This window comes from Pipra filicauda, unplaced genomic scaffold (assembly GCF_003945595.2).
Source record: "Pipra filicauda isolate LSUMZ 115617 unplaced genomic scaffold, ASM394559v2 scaffold176_size3548034_pilon, whole genome shotgun sequence".
Classification (NCBI taxonomy): Eukaryota; Metazoa; Chordata; class Aves; order Passeriformes; family Pipridae; genus Pipra; species Pipra filicauda.
The window spans coordinates 293,262-312,243 of NW_024104283.1; the positions used below are offsets into that span (position 1 = coordinate 293,262).

At 42.6% G+C, this 18,982-nt stretch overlaps 2 protein-coding genes across 5 annotated transcripts in view; both read right to left on the reverse strand.

Moving 5' to 3' along the window:
* The window catches only part of BVES (blood vessel epicardial substance), a 49,712-nt gene extending 37,098 nt beyond the window's left edge, over nt 1-12,614 (reverse strand). The window contains exon 1 of one of the 2 annotated variants that reach the window (XM_039379795.1): nt 12,557-12,614. The gene's annotated coding sequence lies outside the window, so the exon portion shown is untranslated. Of the gene's footprint in view, nt 1-1,032; nt 1,115-12,556 lie in introns of those variants that run through there. The other variant, XM_039379793.1, reaches the window with a different exon arrangement.
* Nucleotides 1,179-13,372, reverse strand: POPDC3 (popeye domain containing 3). 3 transcript variants are annotated; one of them, XM_027731648.2, is made up of 4 exons: nt 13,216-13,372; nt 4,214-4,951; nt 2,365-2,473; nt 1,179-1,522 (listed from the first exon to the last, which is right to left on the reverse strand). In XM_027731648.2, the coding sequence occupies exons 2-4, from the start codon at nt 4,702-4,704 to the stop codon at nt 1,199-1,201; spliced, it is 924 nt and encodes a 307-aa protein (XP_027587449.1). In that variant the 5' UTR covers nt 4,705-4,951; nt 13,216-13,372; the 3' UTR covers nt 1,179-1,198. The 3 variants fall into 3 exon arrangements, with proteins under 3 accessions (XP_027587449.1, XP_027587438.1, XP_039235732.1); XM_027731637.2 differs by lacking the exon at nt 13,216-13,372 and adding an exon at nt 12,557-12,628; XM_039379798.1 differs by lacking the exon at nt 13,216-13,372 and having other exon boundaries at nt 4,214-5,635.
* Between the last annotated feature and the right edge of the window lie 5,610 nt (nt 13,373-18,982).

The following is an 18,982-nucleotide window of genomic DNA, read 5'->3' on the forward strand; positions in this document are numbered from 1 at the left end:
CAAGAGGCAATCCATTCTCATTAAATAGTAATGGTTCTTATTTTTTGATTACTGGCTGGCATCAGGGATAGCAGCAGGAAGGTGAGTTAGCAAAGACATTCAGACACTTCTCTCCAAAGGCACAGTGACCTCAAGGGTCGAAACCAACTCTCTCCTACTAAGTATGAGCTGGGGCTCCCTTACACCATTAAAACACTACAGAACTAGGGAGAGAATATCTTTTCAATCAGGAATTTCATAGGCACAGAAAAGTGACTGGAAGCTAAACAAGAATGTTTCAGTTAAAAATTGTATTTATTGCTGCAGCTGTTTTAGTCTCTTCCTACAAATGTAGCTAAAAAGAATATTGTACAACAAACTCCAGTTGTTTGGCAGTTGATTGATTATTGTACATGTCACGAAGGGCACCAGCACTGCAGAAGCCTAAGTCCTATAGCATCACATTCTATCAGAAACACTACACAATCGTTTCCCTAAGCTATAGTTGCACCAGTTACAACTGTTCTATTTTTGTAAAGCCAGCAATGACATTTATGTTTGTTTTCACATAATACCTCTTTAGGACAGTCAGAGAGAAACCAATCACTCACAGGATAGAATTTGTTGTTTTCTTTTTTTGGTTTCTTTAAGAATCTTGTTGTGCATTTCGAAATCTTTCACTTCTTTAAGAAACAAACCCAATATGATTGGTCCTTGGTTTTCTGCATTATTCGTGTTAATTGAAACAATGTTCATGTGGCATAAATATGAATGTTATAAGCAAGTTGCTATATTTTGAAGACAACTTGTTTTCATTGACTATTCTGACTATACTTCATTATGGCAAAAATTTTGAGAAAATATAATTACAAATACCGTGGGCTTGCTTTTTTAAAAAAATCCCAAACAACACAACACAGAGGCCACCACAATTGCAATAAAACCTCAACCTGTTATGATTTGTTTTCCTCCAAAAGTAAGAAGATGAAGATCAACAGAAGAATCAACAGAAAGTAAACATATTGCACAGACAGTAAAAATGCAGAAGCCAACCTGCTGGCTTGAGAGGGAGAAAATTCAAGCTACTCCAATAAACGTAAATGGCACTTGTCAGTCAAATCTGGCTTGACTGGGTCTTGATCTGCTTCTGCTCTTCTGCTTTGCCACTTTGCATTTTCTTTCATCACTTTGAGGAATGGCTGCAGCAGAATGTTCCTTCCTAGGGCGGTGAGAGGAAGGAGCCGCAGTTTGTAACCCCTGAGGGCTTGCGGCGTGGGGAGCCTCGCTGTAGGTGGTGGGGAGAGACCTGCACTGGAGGGGTCTCTGGCAGTGCAACATGATAGAAGTTTGGTAACCGAATGTCATATCTAAAGCCTTGCCCCACGTGCACCCTGTCATTCAAGGCATACAGTTTTTCAGCAATGTCGCTCCCAATTAAAATTGAGAACAGGCGGGAGATGAAACGGTGTTTAGCAAACAGCAGATAGAGCTTCTTTCTCCTCCAGGCCACGTACCGACAATCTGTCTCTGCTGTAAGTGTTACCTATAGAAGAGAAAATTAAAGAGCTAGGTGACAAGGCAGTGATGTTGCCACTGCTCTCCTTGCTCAGAAGGCACCCCCCTATCTCAGCAGAACCTGCCTACTGCAATTAGAGCCTTTTAATCCAGGCAGAGAGCTCTGGAAGGTCTACTGTAGGCAAAAGACAAGCGAGAAGGGTGACTGGGGATGGACTGAATGATCACATCTGGTTGGCTTTGGTGACAGTATGACTGTGCCCACCTTGTAAGGATGCCCTGCCTCAGCCCTGCACTCCCTGCTCCACTCTTGGCAGCCTCAGCTGGAAAGGCAGGTCTAAAGAAAGCTCTCGACAAATGCCATTTGCCCTTGTGACAGGAGACATCAGATCCCACACAGGCAGGAGACAGCATGTCGGTCAAGTAACAGCAGTGGGAGGGCTCACAGATTAGAGGGGGCAGCCCCGACCGACACAATGTCCTGTGCTGTAACCTGTGCCAAGCTGTGTCACAGGCACGTCTCTCCCTGGCTCATCTCCCATTGAGAAGCCTCTTCAGCACCAGTTTCTATCCGCCTCATGCAAATCTGGCTTCTCAGGGCTGGATATTGGCACAGCCAAAGAATGCAAACAGGGCCTACCTCCTGGATTAGCTTTAAGAAAAACCCTATCTGTTGTAACAAGATACAAACAGCTAAACCAGTCCAACAGCTAAAGAGGACTTTGCTCCCAAAATTAATAGAATGCCACTTATTTTTATAGCATCCCAAAACCCCACAACTGAATAAATTTATTTCTAAACCAAATAGTACTTGAACAGTTTTTTGTAGTACTAAAAGAAACCCATTAAACAAAAACCCTCATCTTTTACCTGGAAAATTCCCTCTTCTGTGGGCCTCAGTGAATCCCATTCAGGAGAATCCAGAAATTGGAGAGGAAAAATATAATGCAGAAACTCCCCATCAACTGTTACTCTGATCCTACCAAGATAAGACATGTTAATTTGTTAGCACTACCTGTACACCAGCAAGGACTGTAACAAAAATGTGCTGTGTGAGGAATTTAAATATAGCTTTGAGAGCACAAAAAAGCAATCAATGGCCAACAGTATCCTAATTATATTTTTAAACCCAACTTGATCAGGCCAATTGAAAGAGAACACAAGACAATCACGCAACTGAAATGGAAATCTTTGCAGGCTTTATTCAAGTCATATTATTCTCTCTGTGGCAGTGCAGTGCAGTCTGTGCAGTGATATGCTAGCTTCGTCATTAAAAGGCCAGTGTGAACTGGAGCAGTGAAAGACCAATGCCTGTAACACCATTTGCCTCGTTCCCCTGAAAACCATGGGATTTACTTCTAGGTTTGGCAAATAGGCACTTTAGAGGGAACAAAGTGGCAAAAGCAGGGAGTGGGAAGCAGGAGTTCCCCACGGCATGTAGTAGAGAGGGCTCTCTCCATGTTTAACAGGAATTACATGGCCACAGGACTGTGTCTGGAGCCAGGAGAACAGCCTGGAGGTATGGGATCTCTATGTGAATGTTGCGGCCTCCTGCAGATGCCACGAAAAGAAAAATTTCCTTTCTACTTTTAAAATAATATTTAAGTTTGAAGGCACACAAGAAGCCCTGTACCAGGTGAAGAAGGGCAGTAGGAACTTCCTGTTAGTTGATTACTATCTGGCTGGGCATGTAGAAGGGTGGATACTTCTCCTATAGTACACCTATGACCAAAAGCAATCTCCATGAGGTACTCCCAACAAAGCTCTGAACCAGGGTGTCATTAAGGACAATTGCCTACAATCCATATTGTCCACTGCAAGTAGTCCTAAATCAGCTGAATGTCAAGCTGCCTACAAATTCCATCTGTCCATGCAGCAGGCTATCAAAATTCACCCACAAAGTGTCCCATCAAAGACAGTCCATGGACATCATCCTGGGTATCCCACCTAGTCTTGTGGCAGCCTAGTATTGCATACTGCTTTTCATACAGTACGAAAGCTAGTATTTCCCTTCAGTAAAGTATCGGCAAAGTTGCCAGAAGGTTTCCCTATAATTAGGGAATACAAGCAGGTCGATTTATTGCCTCAGGGTCTAACAAAGGGCCACAGTACACAGTAACTGTAGATACAGTTCTGCAAATCTTGACAGGGCTCAACTATGTCCCCTTGTAATGAAAAGGTGCTTTTAAGCCTTTTGCTCTCCCTTACTCCTTTTCTTCTCCCACCCCCCTGAAAGCAACTAAATACAATCTGTATCAATGTCAAGATTACACAGAGTTTATCTCAGTATATTGAGTTTCATAACTAACTTTTAGTCCCATTTCAGATTATATAAGTAAAGAAAAATAAGACAGATGCTGTTCTCATCAGCTAGGCAGTAGATAGATAGCAAACCACAGCCTGAAAACTGAAGTATATATTTGTTCCCTTTATCTGCCTAACCTGTTAAGTGCTATGATATAGTGGCTGGAAAAGAATGACTTCAAATCTTTTTCTTTATGCTATTACAGATTTTGTGCTTAGTGTTTTTATGATAGTGCTATCCTAGACAAGTGTATTTAGCCTATTAATATTTATATGATTTGCATTAATATTTAATCTATTGTATTGGAAAATAAACAAACAATACACAAATCAGGCCTTTTTTTTTTTTTGCTCTCATTTTCAAGGAGTTAAAAACAAAGGTATTTGCAGCATACCTGAACAAACTAATACCAACCTGCCTGATACAAGCAAGGACAGTTTATCAATAGGTGTTTTGCCCTGCATGGCGTAACAGTGTTCCTTCTCCAGGGTAATCACTTCTGCATCACAGCACAAGACGATCTTCCTGTACACAGTCAAGGAAATTCCCAGAGGCTGGAACAGAGCACTGTAGAGTTCCTGGAATTCTCTGTCAAAGGCAACACTCCGAACTTGGTAGGTAACATAAATGAACTGGACGAAGCATATAGCAAACAGTATAAAATTCCAGGAGAATATATCAGCAGCACAGATATCCAGCCAAGCCCAAACAGAAGAGCAGAGAAAGCCCAATCCAAGCAGGCTGAAGACATAGAGAAGCCCAAAGAATCCACTTCCACCCATGAAGCCCACAACAAAGAGAATACTGGCTAGGTGGTAGATAGATCCCTCTGCCTCTTGCTTCCAGGTGGTACACGTAGGATGTGCATATATCAAACTTTCCCAAAAACTTGCATTTTCTCCCATGGCTGGAATAATTTGTTGATTCAGCTAAATCTTGGAAATTTTTATTTATGAGATGCAACTAGTGAACTCCTTTGCTTTTCCATTCTTGCGAACTCTGTTCCGTGATCATATAACATCAGGGTCTCTTTTGGTAGTGAGGTTGCGCTTAGGATATCCAGCAACTAGGCAGTTAATGTTCTCCATGCTATTTCTCATCAGTTCATGCATTGTTTTGACTTTGGTCATGTCATCTGTAGCTTCATCTGATCTGGACAAGTGAAGAAAAGACTAATTACTTATAAAATTATTTTCATCAGCTAGCCTCTATCAAAGTTTTTACTGTCTAAAACCACAGACTACATTACAGTCTTCCAATTCCCCTTGCAGCTCTGTGATTTCAGGATCAAACCTTAATATTCATTCAACTGAAGATCATATTCCTGTATCTGTGAACCCTGTAACAACCATTGAAATGAACCCATGTAAACCTGTACTTGTATTCACAACATTCTGTGACAAGCCTTTGCACAGCCCCACTGTTGAGAAGGTAGTTGCATTTGTTGGTCCTGAAACTGCCCCCTGAGAGCCTTATTTAACATTCTACCAAGCTCTTTAACAAGAAGAGACAGTGAACTCTTTTTCCTTGTTCACCTCCTCCATCTCGCTCTGGATTTCAGTCCAACCACTCTCACTAATGTGTTGAGCAAGGCTGCTCTCTGTTCCTGGAGACAACAGACTACATCCCCAAACACTACAGTATGGGAAACCCAAGTATCACAGGGGATGGTCTTTTCTACTCCAAGGTTTTTGCCTGAAAAACCTGTCATATATAAGAAAGACTATAAAGCTTAAAAGCATCTCTATACAGATCATGTTATTAGAGGTAATTTAGTAAGTAGTCCTGCAAAATATTACTCAAAGGACATTTACAAAGCAATTTTATAACATTCAAAGTTTTACCTCATATAATTTCATGCCATGGACCACATAATTTTTTTTGTTCAACAAGTTATTTGTTTTCATATGATAATGATTATATTTCATATATTTCATATAATAATTGCTAAGAATTTGAAAAGGAAAACACACAACCAATAAACATGAAAAAAAACCAAAATAAGTTTAAAAAAAATCAAAACCAGCTTTCTATGTCTGTCTTTTAAAATAAAAATACATGCTTCAATGTGAGATTACACATGGTAGAAACTGCAAATCCAGTATCTCTCAGTGGTGTCATCAAGATTGAAAACCTCCAAAGTCTTTAAGTGTCTGGTTCTTTTCCCGGTAAAAGAGCAGGGAAGCTAAGAAATATCTTGCCATCTACATTATTACATTCTCAAGAATATCAAAGCTCAGGGTTTTTTTTTTTATTTTTTCCCCAAGAGCCACATTACAGGCCTGTATCTCTTCTGTAGAGGAATTGGCTGAAGACCTCTGGACTCTAATTGAGGAAGTAAAAAGTGACCACAAAAAACTCAGAGAGGAGTTTAGGGAAAGCATTGTCCATGTCATGCCAGTGCAAACTGGAGATATTTAGACAGGCTATAGAGAGAGGATACACCACATGGGGCAACCTGTGGTTCTTTTTACACAAATATGGGGAAGACATGAGGAGATGGGATGGAAAACTCACCTCTGCTTTATCAGCATGGGTATAGGAGTTAAAGGGAAAAATGACCATCAGAGGCACTTTCTAAAGGATGGATGTAGCTCCAGTCTCCTGTAGGCAAGCCCCTAGAGAGAATCAGGTCCTCTGGAAGGGACCTCCTATTTGTATTCAAGGGAGAAAGCTGTGACTACCAAGACCAGCATTAGAGAGGGCCTGCCTCTAGCCAGGTAGAGGCATGGGATAACCACGTCTATTGGATGGCCTGGCACATCAGACCCACAAGAATACAAAGCTTTGGTTGATACTGGTGCACTATGAACTCTAATGCATTTTTCCCTCACTGGGTCCTCCTTGCATTATCTTTTATTTCTCTCTGAATTTGGGGAAGGGAATATTTAAAAGAAAGGAAGAGGGTTCATCTCATTAGAGATCTCACCTCCTGGAATATATATTGTCATTAAACCAAGACAGTACCTCTTCTTAAACAAGAAATTATTCTAATATTTGTGAGCTAAAAAATGGTGGTAATTTTTATTATCAGGTATTATGTAGAACAGAGACAATAATAGGTATGGACCTAAGGACAATAAAATTTCTGATTTTGATGGGTATTTAGTGCTAGATAAGGCCTCTCACATTTTTCTTTATAGTTCCTACAAGTCCAAAATTTAAATTCTTGAGGGCTTCAGAACAGTCACTCTAATTAAGCCATTCATCTACATTGAAGCAAGGTTGGGGGGGGAGAAAAATCCTCCAAATCAAAAAAACAAAGAGCTGTGATAGCAACTGAGTTATCCTCCATAGCAGCACAACACTGCCAAGTTTGTAAGTCCTGGCTGTGGTGAATAGTTATTGCTACAAGTTCATTTGATGGTGATGATCGAATGAGCAGGAAACTGCATTTAAAGCAGGTTATCTGAATTATAAACCTAAAGAACTGTATCTTCCCAAGTACACATTGAGTACTTTCTACTCTGTCCCCTGCCTATGGAGAAGAAGGAGCACCACACACAGCACAGTGCCTGCCATATTCAGAATAACATTGACACATTGACATCTGTAGGCTGCCAAAATCAGAGGTTCATTCAAGATGAGTCCTCACAGCTTGGGAAGGAGCCCTGCCAACAAAGGCTGAATTACTGAGATGCTTCAGAGTGTTTTGCCCCACCACACATCCCACCTTCTTCATTAAGAGCAGATGAAGTGATGCAAAAAATCAGCCCAGGCTAGAGATGGGAGCAATGTACAGTGGCATGGACTCCTTTTAAATAAACAACAGCTGGAAGGACTAAGCTGTCATCAGAAAGTGTTAAAATCAACGAGTTTGCTGGAGCTTCAAAGTAGTAAATGGACTATTTCACTTATACTCTCCCAAATAAATACCTGCCAGCAACTTAAAATGTCATATAAGTAATATACAAAACCAGTCAAAACAGAATGAATTTATATTGTAATTTAAATGCACATAGTACAACCTTCCCCTCCTCAAATGGGTATTTCCCTCATACATTGTAGTATTCCCACAAAAAATTACCAATTATGTACATCTTTTATTTGCTTGAGAACTATGTACTTTATTCCGTTTTTGTCACTGATGACCCAAATTCAACTCTGAGAAGCTTTGAGTGTTAGTTACTGTGTCTAGATCACAATAATTCCTGTGAAAAATAAACCCTAAAAGCCCTTAGGCTACCAGCAGTTCTCTCCTCGGTCTTCTTAATTAAGTCAAAAGTAAAACTATTCAAAGTTTGAATACTCTATTCTTTAGTTGCCTTATCCCAAGTATTCAGAAAGAAAGCCCTCAGCACTTTCACACTGCACATGTTGACAGGCTATAGAGCTGTACATGCTAATTGTGTAACCAGCCCAGATGAATTGTTTGCTACAGGTTTGGAAGCAAAGAAAGATTTTCCTTTACAGCATATACATTTTCATGCACAAAATGAGATTATGCTAGATTTAGCAGGATTTGTCTCACTGGTTTTAGCCACTACAGTGTGTATGTTTATACATGAGCTAGTGGACACAGCCTGGCTCAACAGCTCAGCAACTCCACCAGGAACAAGGCAGTCCCTCCAGCCAAGGGGGGGGCCCTCCTGGCCTTGACACCCCCCACTTCCAGAGGGATGAGCTCTGAGCACCCCCTGTAGGCTGGCAAATTACATCTGGTCTAGCAATCTTTTAGATTATAAAAAGAAACTGCTGCTTAATTTTAGCAAGTAGTTTTACATGCAATGTAAACACATGTATCAATTAACGTACCCCTTCCTTCCATTGCCCCTACATCTCTGAAATCCCCTCTGTGGCCCCTACTGACACCTACTGCTCTTGAGGCTTCTTTATGTATCATGCTTTTTCCAAGTTACTTTCCTTCTGCAGTTGTCATTTGGGGTCAGACACCCAAAGGGACCAAGACAACCAAACTCTTGCAATGTCTAACTCAGTGCACAGAGGAGCTGTGCACCTACAGAGAGCTATGGCTATGCACCTGTAGGCAAGTATGGGCAGATAAATAAGGTAAAATAATACAGTGATAATCCATCCTTGAATCCACATCAGGCTCAAAACATGCATACAACAATTAGGACAGTAACTAACAACACAAACTAGCTTACCTTAAACTTCTTGACACTATATGCCAGAGAAAGTTGTAATTATAATACTGAAAACCACAAGGCTTTCCCAAGGAAATGCAGCCTGCACAATATAGAAAACAGTACAGTAGCCTCATCACAGTCCATAAGATCTATTCAGGAAGACGGAAGAAGGATGAGGAAAAAAAGACTACCCAACCCAAAAGACAAAGATATCAAGATAATCAGTCACTATAAAAGTAGATATATTCAGATCACAAAGACACACAGGCATTCATAGCAAAGGTAATTAATTAGTAGGATGGTTTTAAAGATTTCCTTTGCTGGGAATTAAGGAAGTCAGGATGCCGTCTGGTCCCTAAAATAAATCTGCGTATGCTATTATTAAAAAATTAATTGATTTACTACAATTCTATTTTTTATTCTACAGGAAGTCTCATTAGATGTTTGCAATAATGTCTCCTGAAAATTATATAGCTTGTCTTCGCAGTGAAATCCAGAAGCTTATCTCAGATACAAACTAAGACAAGAGAAAACACTGAAGACAGGTATATTTCTGAAATTATTTCTCCTATAGACCTTATAGACGAAACTTTCATGCATGTGTAGCTAGCACCCCTCCTGCGAATGTTTTTCAAAAGAAGGGATGTGTTATCAATGAATGCTTTACCATGAAACATGTCTGCAAGCCCAGCAACCAAGCCCCAGGATCCCACTCCCTGGGTGAGTGTCATCGCGGAATGAGGAGGGACTGCAGTGCAGTTCTCAGTCTCCCTTCTGCACAACTTCACAGTTTTAATGAAAAGGGTAGCAAGTGACCTGTTCATACGAGTCAAAATGAGCATGCTCATGGGAGGAGGGAAGACAGATTTCTCCTTCTCTTGGATTGAGGAAGGCATCCTGTGTCTCACTCATGTCTCATCGCTATGTCCCACCCACTGGATCAGTGCTCCCAGTGGAGGCTGTCACACTGAAGGTAAAGTATCTCGGGTGTTAAGAAAAGTGGTCAAACCACACTCTTCCTTGTCCTTCCAGTCCCCCCCTGGGCTGCAATTGCCAAACTGTCCCACTCCCAGATCATCCATGTGAAGTGATACCTTCCTGGAGAGCAATCTTTCTGGGAATGCTCAGAGCTGCAAAACAAGAAGCTGGGGCATGCCCGGCCACCAGTGGTGCTTCACTGCCTTCAGGGCAGCTCTGAAAAACAACCACCAGCCAAGCAGGACTTTTCAGGGCCATAACTCTGCTTTGATCAGGCAGAATTTAGGCTACCATATTCAAGGTTGTTCAATAAAGCAGCCCCTTCAATCAGCTCCTGCCCAACCCTGGAGACACCCCAGTGTCATCTCTGCATTGAAGTCAATGGTCCACACGAACGACCCACCAGTGGCACGAGGCTGGTGAGTGGTTGTCCTCCTCACCGAGCTGGGGCTGACTCCCAGTCTCCCTGCTGCAGCAGATGCAGAATTGCTGTCTCCAAAGCAGAGCTCTTCAGTGGGACTTGGCACTTATTGAGCTTGCAGCTGGGAAGGCCTGTTTCTGCCTACAGTTTGCTCAAATTCCTACTAATCTTTTTAAGTGGAAAAAAGCTGGGCTGGGGGGAGGCCTCGAAAGAAAACCCACAGTAATACAGAACAGTTTAAGGTTCATTAGAAGCACTGCATACAGTGAAGCTGGTATTATTTTGTCTTTAAATATTTAAAGACCAGCTAACTCTACAGAGCTTACAGTACTTCAACAATTCCTCATTTATCACTGTAAAATATACAATGCAACCCTCTGTGGTTGCAAAGCCAATATTGAAGATGCTGTTTATTTTATCATCTGGACAGTATCTGAAATGAAGAAAGAAATTACATATTTTCTTCCAATTTGAATCAGAATTGATGAACCACAAGTACATGTGGTATTCCTGCCAAACTAAGAAGTATAATCCCCTCTCTCCTTTTTTTAAGGTCTTTTGGTCCTAGGAAACATGAATATGGAATGACAGTCAGACATTTTTTAAACTAACTATGGATTGCTAGCACTGATAAATTTGAGCAAGGCTCTTATAAATTGTGCAGCATTGGTCAAAAAATAATTCAGGGGGTCTGTTTTATTGTGTTTTATAATAAAATTTTGAAGTCAAGTACAAGTTCAAGCTTCTCTACAGTTCAACTTTTAAATTATAATAGAGAAAGCAGCCACAACGCATATTTCACAAGTGCTTTAAAACTGTGTTAATAAACTGTGTTAATGTATTCTGCAGAATACAGCTTAAATGAATTTGTATGGTGTAGCAGTGCCCCTGGATGGGAATGTATTCTCATGAAATCAACTACCTGATGTGAACTTAATTTCTCAAAAAAGAAAGAAGCACAGAGGCTTGGTTCATCACACTATCCCTGCATGTACAACTGGATTCCAGAACTGTACCATGACCCCTGTGTTCAAACATATAAATGGCACACTGAGCCACAAAACACCATATTTACATACCCTGGAAGCTCTAAACCAGAGTGAAATGCAGTGAAAGGTAGAAAGTGTGCCCTAATGGAGCTGCTGAAATTATTTATCATTACTGGAGGGTACAGTCTGGGTACAGTTCTACTCTCTGCTTTACAGGAACAAGTGTCATACAGCTTTACATACAAAGGAGAAACAGGCAGAAGCATGGACATGGCATGGGTTTAGCATCACCTTCATTAGTTTTCTATAACAGCCAGAAAACTCTTAGATTCATCACATAATATAATCACAAATAGCAGCTTTGTTCATTATGTAATATCTGACTTTTGTTTGGGCAACAGTGGCATGCCCAACAACAGGTATTCTATCACCATCTGGAGACACTGACCAGTGTATACTTTTTCGCGAATTAGGGGAACACACTAAAATGATGAAATAAAATCTCTTCTCTGAAGAGCCCACACACTTACTAAAAAGATCAAACCTAGCTTCAGCTAATAACCCTTTTCTTGAATCCTTAGTAAACTTTCTGTTCTCAAAAACTTTCATCATAAAACCTGTGGTTCAGTTGTGGTTCCTGACACAAACCTTACAGGTAACTGTCAAGGCAAAGTTTGTGCCAGGAACCACAACTGAACCACAGTTACAATTTTCTTCTGTTTCAATATCTATTCCCCTCACTGGAGGACTTGCAGTTTTCTTACTATTTTGCAGGCAAAGCATTTCTTTAAAACTTGACATTTTAAGCTACTTTATTGTTTGGCAACACACAGACCTTTGTGGAAAGCCCAAACAGCACCAGTTCTGCAGATGTGGAAACCATTTCTTGTTTTGCTGTGGTCAGTGAAGACATTTCAACTTGTACGTTTACAATCATATTCCCATTAAACAATAAAGTAGCAAGAAGTCCTAATTTTGGAAGCCAAATTTCATTAATGACTTCTTTATAATACTACCAGGTGGTACATGATTCAATATTACAAGAGATTAGCTACATAAAATATTTGCCCATAAAGTGATTGACAGCCTAAATGCACACAAACCTTTACAGAACAGATGCGGGAAAATGTGCTAAAATATTACAATTTGGGAGAATATGTTTGGAAAAAATATTATAGTTTGGGGAAAAGAAGTGGTTTGTGTCACTCGTTCTGTCTTTGGAAAGAAGCAACTGCAAATGCAAAACCAGAGCTTAATTTCAGGGTTCATCTGCTCTTACCATTTGTTGATTGAGAGAGGGAAGAATCAAATAACGTCCGCCTACGAGGCAAATCCCCAGCCGGAGAAAGAAATCCCCGGATCCCGAGTTGCTTTTGTGACAGTAGAGATACTCTCCGAGCCGGCTCTTGTGTGAGCGGCAGCAGCTGAACCCGGGCAGAACCAGAAGCCACGCCGTCCTAAGGGACAAACCCTAAACCCGAGACACATAACGAAGAGTCTCACTCCAGACAGAGCCCTGGCGAGTGGCAGCGCAGGGCAGCGTGTCGCGCTGTTCTGCAAAGGGGACACGGCAGAGCTCCCCAACTTCCAGCCAGGGCTGCCTCGGGCGCTCCGGTGACCAGGGCGCGCAGGGGAGGAGGGAGTGCTCCCCTCCCAGGGCAGGACCTCTCACACCCGCCCGGGACGCCGCCGAGCCCTCGGGGCGGGCAGCCCTCCCCCGACGGCCGGTCCCGCCGCCGCCCCGGCCCCGACGCGGGTGCCCCGGAGCGCAGCGGGGCCGGAGGGGCCCCCGGCTCCGCTCGACCCCGGCCCGAGCAGCGCGGGCGGCGCTCCGAGCGCTGCCGGACTGGACAGCGCCGGCGGGGGTGGGCGGAGGCAGCGCCGGGACTTCAGCCCGCCCCGGCTCAGCTCGGCCCCCGCCCTGCCCGCTCCCCTTACCTGCCCCGTGCCCCGGCCCAAGGAAAAGTTTCACGGCCGCCCGGACGGGACGGGACGCGACGGGATAGGACAGGACCAGATTCGCGCTGCCGCTCCTCGGCGCTGCCGGCAGCGCGTCCCGCGACGGGCACGGAGCCGCGGCCGTGACTAAAATAGGCAGCGGCGGCGGGAGCTGCGGGCGGCGCCAGCGCCGGGCGGGCACCGACACCGACACCGAGCGGCCGCAGCGCGCAGGCGCCTCCGCCCGCCCCGGGGGGCTGCGGGCGGCGGGAGCCCCGGGAGGGCCGGGCCGGGCCGGCGGGAAGTGCTGCCCGTCCCGCCGCGCCCCTCCCGCTCCGCAGCCGGTCCCTCCGCGGGGCTCCCGGACCGCCGGTGAGCGTCGAGGGGGCGGCGGTGCCGCCGGCTGCGGGGAGCCCTCAGGGACAGCGGAGCCCTGAGCTTGGGCACCTTAAAACCCGGTGCCGGTCTGGCGTGGGCACGCAAAACCTGCCGCTCCTGAGGCAGGCGGGGAGCGGCATCTCCTTTGGCACGGCTGTCTGGGGTTAAACTGTCTGCAACTGCTGCTTTGGAATAAATGAAATTACGATTTTCTTCTCTTTCACTTACCCCAGCAACGTGTTTCTTCGGAAGGGAGATGCACGCCTTCGGGGTCGCCTTAATTACGTGGCTGTCTCACCTATTCGTACGCGATATTCAGTTACCTTTTTTTCCAAACAAGCAAATGCCTACCGAGAACACAGCTAGAAGTGTCAGTGCAGAAGCGTTTCAGTACTAGCCACGCATTCGTTCTGGTGATCACTTTGTGTCTCGGGGAGACAGAATTTATTGATGGAGGAGGAGGAGGCCGCAGATTTACAAGTTATTAACACAGGAAAAAAATCACAGCATATTGAACGTGCAACTCCTGTTACCACACAAGCTACTTCTCAGTAACTGGGGCATAAGCAATAATATGTTTTAAATGGTAAGTGTGGAGAACCCTGTGTGTGTCCTGGTGGCCAGCTCTGAGGTCCCACGGTAGGCTGTCACCCAGCAGGGCAATGCAGGGCAGTGTGCTGATCTGACCTTCTCCAGGAGTAAAAGGACAGAGTAACCTGTCCTGCTCTAGATAGAGGGATTAATACTTCCATTAACTTGCTTTCCCAAGGATGTTCTTTTTTTTCAAAGATTTTTAGCTCCATATTTGCCAGGGAAGAAGATACATACACTTTTGGAATAATACATTGTGATTCTCCTAAGACTTGAGAAAGCAAAGAGCCAGAGCACTTTAAGCTATCCTGAGCTACATATATATTACATATATATCTTATCTGATTTCAGTACTTATTTTTATATTTATTATTTTTGAGAGAGAAAAAATATTTTATATATCTATTCAAGTATGTATTAAAGTTCTTGTAGTTAATTAAATATTTTTAGGACTTTGCAGTGTAGCTCCAATACGTACCTTTCAGGCATGCTTTGCATGTGATATTTTACAACTTGTTAAACTTTAGCAGTATCGTTTGAGAGATGTCTATACTGGCAAAACTGAGGCAGTACTGATTCATGTTTTTTCCCTTCTTGTTCTTTATACTTGGATGGAGTTGAAAGCACTTACTCAGATTTATCCCTAGTTGCATTAGGCTTAAATTTACCCATTATATTTACTTTTCATTGGAATGCTAGCAAAGGGATGGGGAAATACATAATAAAAGAAGAGTCCTAAAGTTTTTTATTTGGTCTATGTATCTACTGAGATTACATTATTCTAATAAACAACTGTTATATCAGTTAAAACATGTTCCTCCTAATCATCATAAAAGAAGCAAGAAAATGTTGATGGCGTATCTGTAACACACTTTTTGAGTCGTATTTAGTTGGAAGCAATGGTCAGCGTAATTCTCCACAAATATAGAAATCCCCAAGGAACAGATCTACTATTATAGTTTTTATTTTAATTTAGTCAATTTTCTGATAATACACATCTATATTCTCTAATGCTATGAGACTGAGACTACAAATGACCTTCTCAATCTAGCCTTTAAAATCAAACCTGGATGAGATATTCAAGGGAGGCAGTAATAAAATGGCAAAGTCACCATGTGATATGAAGAGACTAGCACTACCCAGTGTGCTTTGAACCAGCCACTTGAGTCATTGGACCACTCTGATATTTTTAAAACTGCTTGTTTCACTTACATAAAATGGCTATTTTCAAAAGGTCAAATAATATAATAAATGTAAACCCAAATTATAACCAATACTGTTCTTTGCAGCAGTATGGCAAAGTATAAAGGTCATACTTAAAGGTAGCTTACAAGGGAGCCTGTGGTGAGACTCAGAAATCCAATAGCCAACTTGAGAAGCTGTAGCAGACTTTGCGGCCCTGGGTCAAGAGAGAGGCTCAGCTGCAGCAAACACTCTGCACAGAGGGTGTGGGAAGGCAGCTGATCAAGGGGCCACAAAGACCAGCTGGAAAGGGATAGCAGGAAGGGCAAGATTAGTTCCTGTTGGGCTGGGCAGGAACCTGAACTCTTGAACAGGAGTCTTTGGGCCAGTCCCACTGCTTAGCTGTGAAACTGGACACCATGAGCTTCTGCCTGGTTGTAAACAGCTCTCTTCTCGTATCTACTATTAGATTTATGGGAACACCTTAGATGCACCTATATCTGGACATGATTCATGCTACAAGAAGCCTGACAGCTCTATGAAACATGCAGATTGCCTTGCTGTCTGTTTCTCTTCCACAGCCCTGTCTCTAGATGTCTCCTGTAGTGTTGCTGCAGCCAAGGCAGGGTTACCTAAGCAGGAACCTAAAAGTGCCCCCCTAGTGCTGGCACCAGACTTTCCCTTGGGTGTGCCAGCAGTCTCCCCCAGAGAGAGGAAGAAGAAAGTTCAGCGTATGATTTCACCATCTAGAAAACAGCCACATCTATTTCCTCAGTAACTGCTTAAGGACAGACTGACTTACAACACCAGATGACTGCCTTCTGCATTGTCTCTGAAGTAAAGTAACGGTATTCCTTACATGATGCTGCACTCTATGAGGAGAAGTTATCAATAGCTGTTTAATGGGAAGATTTTTTATACTTTCTTAGACTTTTTAAATGTTCAATGCAACTCTGCTGCATTTTTCTTCCCCTGCGTTGTCCTTGGTCAATAAAAGTAAGTTATGAAGCAGGGTGACATGGTAGCAGGTGATATGATGAATTACCTCTTTTAAGAAGTGATGTTCTCTTCCACTATGGATGTAATGTTTTTCCTGTGTAGTTGGAAGAGCACTCTTCTGTAGGAGCTCTTAGTCATCTTGGAAAGAGAATGAAATTCTTTGTGTACTTTGAAAAGGTTTTAGCAGACTTTTGTATAGTTCAGTTCTAATAAAGCCCTTCCCTTTATTTGTGGGTGCAACTGAAGTAAACAGAATCAGGATTGTATTTGTGTAGTGAACTAGTTTTTATTGCTAACTCTTACAAGCAAGACATAACCAAATCATGTCATAACACAATACAATCCTGTAACTCAGATCATATCCAGCCTGCAGAACTGAGAAAAATTCAAAGTGGAAACCTTTTTTTAAAATATTATTCAATTAACAGCATTCCCCGCCAGGTACAGAATAAACAGTTTTAATTTATAGTTTAAATGTAGGCAAAAGCATTCTTTTTTTTTACGCATCAGTAAAATAAAATGCTAAATAGTACATTCGTATTTTTATCTTTCCACATGTAAAGGTTTTCAGCTAATAGACTTGGAATTGAGTATCTTCATACCCTCAGCTGCAGTTTAGGTGGCGAGCCCTAGCTGCTTCACCACCCAGGTTTTCATAGGAAAGGGTGTGGGAATTACAGCTCCCTGACCAAGTGACCTCACACCCTGAAGCAACCTGACCACAGAGAAGATTTCTCCTTCTGGAAACCCTCTCTTCCCAGCTTGAGCACATTTCAGACACCAGCATCTAGAAGAGATGGGAGAAGTACCCAGTGTAGGATTTAGTTGTTACAAAAAATACGTGAATCCCAGTTGGTGGCTGCTGCTGGAGATGTTTAAATTCACTCAGTGAGCGCTTTTCTGGCTTTAGATTTGTAGAGGTCCCTCCTCTGTGGTTTCTGCACGTGGCAGAAACCCTCCTCTGTGGTTTCTGCATGTCACTCTGCTCAGGGCATTTTCCACAGCCCTTTCTGATTCAGCTGCTGTGCTGGACTACAGCAGAGCCAGGATCAGGCTCAGAGCCTGCTTCTCTCACCCTCAAAGGTTAGAGCCCTGCACAAATGTCATCTGTTCTCAGATGTAGGAACCAGACAAGGCTATAAGATTTATATGGACCAAAAAGAGGGGTGCAAAAAACATGTATGTTGAAAGTCCAGTGTTCAGAGCACTCAGTGTGGGAAAGACTTGCATTTTCTCAGGACTGTTTCCACTTTGCAGCTCAATACAGTTTAATGCCAAGTACAGAATCAAATTTGGAAGCTAGCAATAAAGCTGGACTGTATGCCAAAACCACTGCCCCATGGCATTGCTGTCTCAATTCAGATACATCCCTCAGATGCTGCTTGGATGGGTGCTTTAACCATGAGACTGTTAGGTAAAAGGTGGGCTACCTGCACAGGGAGGGATGTGGGTGAATCATGGCTCTGTGAGATGGGCTGCTTCACTGGGCTAATGTTTGTTGGCATCACCGCACAGCTGTAGTTTACTTCATCCCTTGAGCAAGGTGTCTGCTCAGGAGTGAGAATATGAAGTTAAAAATACAGAGTGCAAATCTAAAAGCTCCTCAAAGCATTATGTAACTATGGAAAATATCAACTGTGAAAGTGAAAATGTTATATTATAGTCAGGCAAATAAAGCAGGTACTTTCCCTCACAAACGTTTAAAGACTTCAGGAGTGGAGATGGTTTATGTTACCAGTATCTGATACTCTCTGTTCCTGAAGTTTTGAGCTCTCATCAACCTCCTAGTGGATATTGTTGGAAAAAGGAAGGAAACCTCTAATTCCCAGCCTAAGCTTGCGTATCAAATATCTTAATAGTTACACACAGTTTTCAATAGCTGTTAGATTTACACTTCGTATTTTTAACTCTATACTCTCACCACTCGTTTTGCTTTTTCACCTTCTTCCAGCTCACCCTTCATCTATTCCCAGAAACCTTCTGCCTCAGTCCTTACCAATCAAGCTACTTTTACAAGCACTGTCATTAAGAATAGATAAAGATCTTTTAAATAAATTATTATCTTTGCTTAGTAAGATCCAGATAACCAGATGTGCTAATGCAAGAGATTTGTGTGCCTGGGGGCATCCATCTTCTTGTTAAAACCAAGTTTGGACTAATTTAGAATCATATGAATTTCAGTTGACACACATACAATGTCATTTACCTCTTGTTTCATCCACTGTAGCTCTCATTCTTGGTTTTAGGAAGATGCATCTACAAAAATGTGTCAAATTAATTGCAGGTGGAAACTGTGGGTAATGTATGTCCTGGAGCCCTATCAGTGAACAGAACCAAGGTGAGCCCTACTGGGCAGGCTTGCCGTGAAATCTTACTGAGTTGAAGAAATACTACTCAAATATTTATCAAAAAAGCCTCCTCTTCAAACAAAACTTTTAATCTTGAAGTATTCAAAGAGAGAAAAGTCATGAAGCATACTAAGCTGCTGTAGGATAGCCCTAGCTCCACGTAGGTGCAGGAGAGTGACACGGCATGTTGAGAATTCTGCCCATATTCTGCACCCATTGAAGTGCAGCTGGAGTATGGAAAGATCATTGCAAACATCTGTTCTTGCATA

What these genes read in the sequence shown, in the direction of transcription:
- POPDC3 (XM_027731648.2), bottom strand. Translation starts at nt 4,704, where the DNA reads ATGGGAGAAAATGCAAGTTTTTGGGAAAGTTTGATATATGCACATCCT. An exon ending in TCCTTGCTTGTATCAGGCAG is followed by an intron (nt 2,474 to 4,213) that starts GTTGGTATTAGT and finishes TTATCTTGGTAG; the next exon opens with GATCAGAGTAACAGTTGATG. An exon ending in CAGAAGAGGGAATTTTCCAG is followed by an intron (nt 1,523 to 2,364) that starts GTAAAAGATGAG and finishes TCTCTTCTATAG; the next exon opens with GTAACACTTACAGCAGAGAC.